Raw genomic sequence first — 9211 nt, forward strand, 5'->3', positions numbered from 1 at the left:
TTCAGTCTACTGTTGGAGATTACGTGTATTCGGTTCATTGATGTGAATTGGTATATTCATGTTGTGTTCTGTTGAAATCTACCCTTTAGAGGTTTTACCATTTCGGCTGTAATCTTAAAGTATCCCTGCTTGCACGTGAGGCCCCAGCACCTGTTCAAGATCTACCAAGGGATGTGAAATTTCTTTTCCTACACTTAGAGTTCACCCAAATCTACCAATCAGAGCCTGATTAATGTACTCAGTTCCCCGCCCGTAGCGCGATGGCCAACGAAAGCTAATGAAAAGCACACGTAAAGTGGAGACTGTAGCGTTGCCTGGAATACAGGATGCTCAACAAACAAGTATTCACCTACAAAATGATGCATAACGTGTTGTATACAGGGTCAGCGAGCCAAAAAGAAAGAAAAAGAGAAGGGGCGAAAAAAAGGCTGAGCATTCGAGAGAGATATGATCTGGCGCAGTTACGGCCCCTCTGCCTTGGGCAAAATCTGGGCGTTATTTCTGTTGACCCTTTTGAGGTGTGACAGCCAACAGCAACGTTGTCATGTGACTTATGACCATTGATTGTTGGTCAATTTTGACGCGTCTCGAGCTTTTTAATTGAACATCCTACGATAACAATCGACATCCCTCTTCATTCCTAATCACGCGCTACGTTGATCTTACGTAAAAACAAGACTGTATTTTACTGTGCTAACACACCGCCACAGCGCGACCGTAGAGCCGTAGCTGGACGGCTAGCTATCACCTCAAACGCTTCTTGCACTCCCAAGACTCAACCGTTACACTTATTGATCTACGTCCTCGAACGCTCCACGAAATGGCACCTACAGAATTTCTGCAACAATTTGAGAAGATCGAAGAGGTAGTTGCTCGATATGCTTTCAAGCTATCAAGCGTCAGATCTCCGGCTGAAATTTATAAAGAGAAGACGGACGAAATCCGGGGCCGCATCGCTCAATTATGGACAAGCTTGGAACTAGCCCCAGCGCCAGAAAAACTAAGTCTCCAAGACAGTATCGTGAAGTTAGGGGGGCAATTAAAAGAGCTGGAAATAAAATACGAGGCTGGCGTGCAGGACGAGGAGAAGGCGTACAACCGGGCATTACAAGAATTTGCAGACGCGCTCCGCTATGAACTCTTGGAAATTATTGGGCCTACGAAAATAGAGTCGTTTCTACGGAGCATCTCGAGCGAGAATTCTGACCGGCAAGACTCAAACAATGCAGTCGTTACTTGTCAGCCACACGATGCAACTCCCCAAGCGATCGGCGCCAAAGAGGCGTGCGTACCTAAAGGAATGCCCGAAAACAGGCACACAAGTCCGACGACCACTCCCGTCAGCGTAAGCGCCCAATCCATCACCCATATTCATGCTTGCCTACTGACTGTCATAGTACAAACGAAGGAGAACATCGCCAGAATCCATGGGAAGGAAACGACGTCAGGTTGAGAAAGATGACCCTCGTACCAAACTCAGCAATTCTCTTGTCTCTTGTCCAGCTGTGAGGTCTTTGCGAAGACGAACACGGCATAGCCACAGGCGACAAGGCGACAAGAGATCTACCACGGACGAAGACTTTGAGGGCATCACAAACCCGGATGCCGGCAGCATCTATCTCGCATTTTGGGAAAAGTCCAAGGACTGGTTCGCTGTACTCCTACTTCCGATGCAAGATCTCGAAAGCGTCGGCATTTCAGGTTCGATAGAAAGTCTTGGCTTAGCAGAGGTTCTCCCTAGGTGCTACTGCGATAAGCAACATGGCTTTTCCTGGGCGGAGGGATTTAACGACGGCGAGCCTCTGGTCATGGAGCGAGAGTTCCCCGTAATGTACTTTGATGGCCAAGACTTTCCCGCCAAGAGCGCCGTCGGCTGGGTCTCTGCAAGAGATTTGAGGCAGTTCGATGCGAACAACAAGAACTCACTTGTTCCTCACATACGGTCGGTTCGCAAGTTTCTTAAGACTCGGGCAGAAAAACGTTCGCCAGAACGAGAAGTAGACAGGTCAAAGTCTGAGGCGCCTGATGCGACAGAACAGTCATCAATAGAGGCCAACGGCTACCCGTCCACGCCTCTGAAAGGTAAATTGGTAATATACTCCCTTGATGAACTGGATCGCTTACTATGTACAGTTCCTCTTCAACATCGCAGTTCTCAGATGGCGGCTCCTGACCAGGGCCAAGCAGACCTGCGTATTTGGATATGATATATCGATATCAACTGTGCTATCTGGATATATCGATATCGATATAACTCTCTGCCTCTTAAATTGATATCGAGATTGATATCCACCTAAATACCGCTCTCTGATTGGCTGAAAAGATCTTGTCAATCGATTAGATGATGCAAAGGCTTCTGTCGCATATCACCACTAGGTTCGTGCGACTGCATATGAAACACGGGGCGTACCTTGGGGTCGCGTATCCGCTTTCACATCTGGCCTGTCGCATAATCCTAACATGAGCTCAAATAGTTGTTCCCAAACACATGGCTGTTCGATTTCTTTTGTTCTTTAGATAACTCTCATCAATTGACGGGTGCCATCAATGATCCCTGTGGAGCCAGTTGTCTGACAACTTCTCTCAATTTCAACATCAGCACCACCATCTCAGTACTCGTTCAAACGGCCCTAGGTATTCTAGCATAATTAGCTTATCCAGGTGATTTATCGACCATGGCATCATCTCAGACCACCGCCGCCTCTACGCCCTCGATTTCGGACCAGCCCATTACTGGGACGTCTCTGGACTTTTCCCTCTTCTTCAAAGCAACATATCCTGATGAGGACACCCAGAACACCACCGGCGGGTCACGTAAGCGCAAATCCAGGGGTATGGTGATGTATCGATGTCTCCATTGCCCTGCCGATAAGCCCTAGGCGAATCGGAAGCGGGACAACGCATGGCATCACGCCCCGCGGTGCCATGCCGATATTATCTCTTCCCTCGATCGCACGCTCATTGGGGGCAGTTCTGATGTTCTAGATGATGAAAGGGAAGCCACACGCCCTCGGATTGATGCTTTCTTTCCCTCTCGTTACTCGGATGTCTCTCTCCGCCGTATGTTCGACCGCGATCGGTATTTAGATGCGATAATCAGCCTAATCACACGCCGCCGGCTTGCCTTCTCAGCAATTAACTGGGATGAGATGCAAGAGATTATGCTAGCAGCTAATCCTGCTATAGAGGACCTTTTAGTGACCAACCGAAGTGCTCTAATGCGACTGATTGATGCCACATATGAGTTATATTCTTCTCAGCTCATGGCAACTCTTCAAGCTTCCATCTCAAAGGTCCATATCCTCTCTGATCTCTGGACATCGCCACATCGCCATGGGATACTCGCCATCTCTGCGCGATGGGTTGATCAGGATCATCGGCCACAAAGGGCACTGCTAGCGATGCCGGAATGTCGTTATAGCCATAGTGGTGAAACCCAGGCATCTCTAATTATCGATACACTGGCAAAGTACGGCATTGCTTCTAAAGTGGGCTACCATGTAGGGGATAATGCCACTTCAAATGATACCTGCTTGTCTTATCTCTCACGGCGGTTACGAGAAGACTATGGGGTACGATAGCCCTTCCCTTATCTCTGGATTAGGATTAATTGGTTGCTAGTTGACGTTTGATCCCTCTAAGCGCCGTATCCGCTGCGTCGCCCACATTATTAACCTATCCCTCCAAGCATTTCTTCTCGCGTCTTCGAAAGAGGCACTAATCGCCGCTCTTGATGCCACCGATGATACCTCAAACGATCAGTTGTTTGCACAGTTCTACGACACCTTGCACGACGCCGGACAGACAACAAGAACAGATGAAGCCCATCAGAGAAGAAGAGCTTTGCGAAGAGGCAATCGTATACTTGAGAACTTCACTGGATGGCAGCATATCGTGCCCCTACGGAAAGTACACAACATCGCTGTCTGGATACGTAAATCTACGCTTCATACGGCTATATGGGACGATGAAATAAAGCTCCGACTAGGTATAGATAATGCCACACGCTGGATTTCATGGTATCGATTGTTGGATAATTTTCTGCGTTACCAATCCCGTGTAAAACAGTTCCTAATTGAACATGATAGAGAGCTTCAAGACGATATCCTGCTAGCTTCAGAGTGGGAGTTTATTGAACGGACGCATCGTTTCCTACAGCCGTTTGCCTCAACTACGTTGTTGGCCGAAGGGGCGCGATCTACACTCTCCCAATCACTCTCGATAATGGATGTTTTATTGCGACAGTACGAGAAGTATAAGGTCGGTGGCGATGTTTTTTCTTTTATCTAATTGATCGGCTAACTAATTGTCTTATTTAGGAGCTTTATAGTTCAAAGGAAAACCATGATCCCCACATGGTACACTGCATCGATATGGGCTGGTTTGTACTTAATAAGTACTACACCTTATCAGACCAGACACCTGTATATGCCGCCGCACTCCTTCTCGATCCCTCGAAACGAAGAAAATACATTGAGCGGAATTGGCAAGAATCCTGGCACGCGCCTGCTATTGCTGCTGCCCAGCAAATTTGGCTAGATGAATATAATGCCGCGCCAATCCCAGAATCCTTGCGGGTGCCTCTAGATGTGTCCTCTTCCTCTGGGAGGCAGCACAACGAGCTGGATGAGTTGTTGAGCGATATTGCTGTTACTGGTCCTATCTTAGACGACGCCGATGACTTCGAAATCTTTATTGATGCACCACCGACCCGAATAACTGGCTCTCCTCTCCAGTGGTGGCTACATCGAGATCAAAGGAAAGCATATCCGCGGTTATCCCGCATGGCAATTGATATCCTCTCAATCCCTCCTGAATCATCTGATGTTGAGTCTAACTTCTCATCGGCGCGGCGTACGCTATCATGGGATAGAGAGAGCATGACCTGCGAGAACCTGGCGAAGGTTGAGTGTGTGGGCAACTGGATGCGCGAGGGTATCATTGTACCCAAGTCTCACGGTGGCAGGGGCGTTATTTCCAGCGTTGCTGTTGAATTTAGCGTTGAAACAGAGGCAGAGGACTTTCTAGATTAGGGTACTTTCTTGTTCTTTCTTCTAGCCTACAAGAATTATATGTGGTTTATCTGGATATCAACCTTGCTAAAGTGGCTATGTGGCTGTATGGATATCTACCTGGATATCGATATAAGGGCCAGAATTTCGGTGGATATCGATATACGCAGGTCTGAGTTATTGCAAGCCTCTTAGATAAGAGGAAAAGTAGGGGCAGGCGAAGCTGGATTGGAAACCATGGCTGGTTCCTAGCAGAGTTGAGGAAAGATAATACGTCCAGTGGGGATATCTGGTGTTGCCGGCTCTGCGATGATAAGAATGCACCGCGATTTTTTAATGCTCAGTCGACATCATCGGCATCAGCTCATCTTTTCAAGTTCGTGGTACTTCTCATTTCCGGGCTATCACTAACGGTTCTTAGAGCTCATGGGATCACCGAGACCTTTGAAGCGGGTTCATCTGGTGACTCTTCAGTTATCGATCTCCAGAGAAATGCATCCAAGAAACGGCCCGCCTCTTCTTCCTTCCTTCTTCCTCGAGCAAAGATGGCACGGATTAGAGAGCTCTCTGTTGGTTATATCGTTGATTCTAATCTCCCCTTTACTACCTTTGAGAGTACCTATCTGCAGGAGCTGTTCCGTCAGCTGGACTCTGATCTTTATGCTCAGGTGCCCTGGGGTCGAACTGCAACTAAGAAAGATCTAGAGGACATACTCGTTTCAAAGAAAGCGGCTATCAAGGAGGAACTCAATAATACTGTTACCCAGATACATCGACCTCTGGACCTCTCCCAACAGATTAGCTTTTATTTCCATTTTTGGTCACTTTATCGATCGGAGACACTTACATCAAAGCCGGCTGCTGGCTTTCAAGAGGCAGATCGGATCTCACGCCGGCGAGAACATCGCTTACACCATAAGGAACGTGGTCCGTGATTGGGGTATCGATGGTAAGCTCGGGGTCTCGATCTGTGATAATGCGGCCAGTAATGATGTTTGCTTGCGAAACCTCTACACAACTCTCGATGCCTCGATAACTCGAGCGGACACGGAGGCACGAAGGATGCGATGTTTCGGTCATATTCTAAACCTTGTTGCTCAAGCCTTCCTCTACGGCGATGATGCAGCTTCTTTCGAATTTCAGTCTGAGGCTTATGACATGTTAGAGCGGGTTGAAGAAGACCTCGAACACTGGCGAGCCAAGGGTCCGGTTGGGAAGCTTCACAATATCGTCAAGTTCATCCGAGCCTCTCCGCAACGCACCGAAGCTTTCAAAGCACATGCAAGGGAGCAGGAGGAGGTAGACACATATAAGCTTGCAGAAGAATCAACTGCCGAGCTCGAAGTCATACAGAACAACGCTACGAGATGGAACTCGACTTACATGATGATTGAGCGTGCCTTAGTCAAGCAGTCTGAGCTCAACAGCTTCATTCAGGAGTTAGGGCTAGAAGCAGACGCCTCAAAAAGGGTTCCCACGGCTGATGTTCTGACGTCTGATGACTGGAAGGTCCTCAGGGAAGTTAGTCATATCTTGGAGCCGGTCTACAATATGACGATGAGAACACAGGGATGGGGTACAAGCGGGGGTCACGGCCGGCTCTGGGAAGTCATGACAGGAATGGAGTTTGTCCTAGAACATCTCGAAGACTGGAGGGTTCTCTATGAGGATCAAACTGCTGATCCGGCTGCGGAAGAAAGGTATACAACCCAGGGGGAGGAAGCTGGACCGGCCATGGGTGTGACACCAACACTTTCGCGGCAACCGACAGTCGGACAAATCCGGGAGCGACCCTCACGGCAGTCACGATTACCATCACGACTTCAAGGATACGAAATTACACCATTGCGCCGCCGTCGCGAAACGACTCTTCCAGCTCGCCCACCCGCCAACTCACAGTTTAATGAAGATGCGCTTCCTGTAAAGCGTGTCTTGCCTTAATTTTATTGTATTTTCTGTTCCAAGGCTTTTTCTAGATAAGTCATGTCATAAATAAGCTTGCCTGACGATAGAGGCTCGCCGAGCATGTATCATTGGATGAGGCTTTATCGCAGACATCCGCGCCAGTCCTATCTCGTATCCCATACTCGCCCAAGATATCATATATTGTCGCTGCTTGGTTGTCTCCGGAATGAGGTCCCCATACACGGCGTAGAGCAAGGAGTCGCGATTGGACTTGATAGGAGGCGTCGAGATAGTGGGCGTGGAGGCCAAGGAAAGCATACTGGTTTGGAAGTCCATAGGTCAAACCTAAAGCTAATCCTTGTGACCGCCTTCTGCAATTGACTTGATATTACTCCCTTCTTTACCTCGAATAATTTCCGCATAGTATCACGCACTGACTGCCGACTCCACGGTACCTCTTTTGCTAATAATGCATCATGTAAATCGAGCATTCGGCGCAAGTACGGATTCGATGGCGCCGTGAATGGAAGATTGGCAGTAACGATCCAGCCGACCGTCAACTCTTTCGCTTTATTGACATTCGATCTTGCAGTAGGAGACTCCAAGCAACGCCGCTTCGAGGCTAGGTGAATGTCAGCGCGAGACGAATACGAATCTTTATCTGCATTGTTATCCGCCTCGGTGATCATATGAGACCTACATCCCGTAAGACAATGGAGAAGGGATAAAGATCAGGCTCGTATAGATACCATTTACCTTCGGAGGTGCTCAATTGGCGATGTTGTATTTGTGGCGACGAATAATGAGCTTTTGCCTCGTTTATCACATTTCGAGCATACCGGTACCCAGTAGGTCTGCAACGTCCGTAAATCAGGACTGACTTCTGTAAGAAAGAAGCCATGGGCTTGGATCTAACTCCTTCGACCTTTGCGATTCTTATTGGCAATTTATTCTTCTGGTATATATTTCTTGCAGCCGATCTGGACAGTTGGGAGGTCGGCGAGGGTCGTTCTTCCAGCTTCAGTCTTGATGGACGCAGCGTCAAGCTGCCGCTTGAGTGATTTGCGCTGGCCACTAATTCCCAGAAGCGATTCTAACGACTGTTGTTGTGCTGCCATAGCGGGTTACCGGCGAATCGCGGATTACAGATGCTTCTCGTCAGGGAGCGACGTTAATTCTGAACTAGGTGTTTCCACCACGCGAGCGAACGCAAAACACGTACTTGGGTAGGGCCTAGAGATCGGCCGACCCCGTACTATTCATCAAGTCACCAGTGACCGTGCCTATAGCACGGGGGGTACGGTGATAGGGAAAAGGGTCGGCTGACTGGGGAATAAAAATACATATATTTCCATAGCAATTAGTATGAGATAGAAGGTATCTCTGTGTCCAAATTTCTCCGTGAATATCACATGGTTTTTTAAAATCTAGATATTTTCTTTTATTAAGCTATCTCTTATTAAATAAGGTATCTTTCTTTTCCTCAGTCAACCGACCCTTTGCCTGGTCAGGCTACCCCCGGTGCCTGACCCTCTGGCACCATGGGTGGATAGGGTAAGGCAAAGGGGGGCCGGTCTCTAGGCCCTACCCAAGTAGTCCACTTTGAAGGAACAACTTCACCTATTCTAGGGTCGGCAATAGAGGCTGCGTGAACCGGCCTCAAGTACTGGGCTTTATAATTTTCTTCGGATTCCGACAGCCCGGGGACACTGAGATTGCCGGCGTGATCGTTTTCATTCCGCTCGTGAATCAAGGAGTGTATAAAAGGTTCGTCGGAGTTTGGAAGTATAAGGGCTTCAGGGGTGATTAAAGAAACTGATAGCGACACCTGGTTTCGGGTCCAGGTGAACTTGAAGAAGGAGATCGGCTGTGCTGAGTTGACGCGCGATAGCCTCGGCCTCAGCACCGGCTCGAATGCGACGGACAATCTCGTGGACTTCGGCCTCTGGCCGAGTCTGTATAGCACGATAGACAACGGCAGCAGGATGCGACACTTCAAGCGCTTCTAACCTCTCCCTAAAATTACCCTCAGATGTTTGCCGGTAAACACAATCGATGTGCTTTGCTCGACACTGAGAACATGTCGGCCGAGCACCGTTGCACTATGCAAACCATTCAACCCACGTTTATATGAACCTCCAAGAGAAGGGCTACTTCCTGAGGGCTAAGAGACAGAGTTTGGTAGTGGCATACCTTGCTTTTCCGTCGTCGACAGGACTCGCAAGCTAAAGATGTAGAAACTCTTCTTCGTGCTAAGGAAGCTGTTCGATGCCCGGCATGGGTCACTGCCGGAT

At 48.5% G+C, this 9211-nt stretch overlaps 2 protein-coding genes across 2 annotated transcripts; both read left to right on the forward strand.

The window, feature by feature from the left end:
- Window positions 1–820: 820 nt before the first annotated feature.
- FOXG_06790 (uncharacterized protein) lies at window positions 821–2207 on the forward strand (the record flags this gene model as incomplete). The annotated part of the gene is made up of 3 exons (XM_018385440.1): window positions 821–1345; window positions 1398–2082; window positions 2134–2207. The coding sequence occupies 3 exons, from the start codon at window positions 821–823 to the stop codon at window positions 2205–2207; spliced, it is 1284 nt and encodes a 427-aa protein (XP_018242797.1).
- Window positions 2208–2675: 468 nt separating this feature from the next.
- Window positions 2676–5033, forward strand: FOXG_19391 (uncharacterized protein; the record flags this gene model as incomplete). The annotated part of the gene is made up of 4 exons (XM_018399604.1): window positions 2676–2814; window positions 2986–3572; window positions 3622–4260; window positions 4320–5033. 4 exons carry the CDS (start codon window positions 2676–2678, stop codon window positions 5031–5033), a joined length of 2079 nt encoding a protein of 692 aa, XP_018242798.1.
- Window positions 5034–9211: the final 4178 nt, after the last annotated feature.

The sequence above is a fragment of the Fusarium oxysporum genome, chromosome 3, assembly GCF_000149955.1.
Source record: "Fusarium oxysporum f. sp. lycopersici 4287 chromosome 3, whole genome shotgun sequence".
NCBI lineage: Eukaryota > Fungi > Ascomycota > Sordariomycetes > Hypocreales > Nectriaceae > Fusarium > Fusarium oxysporum.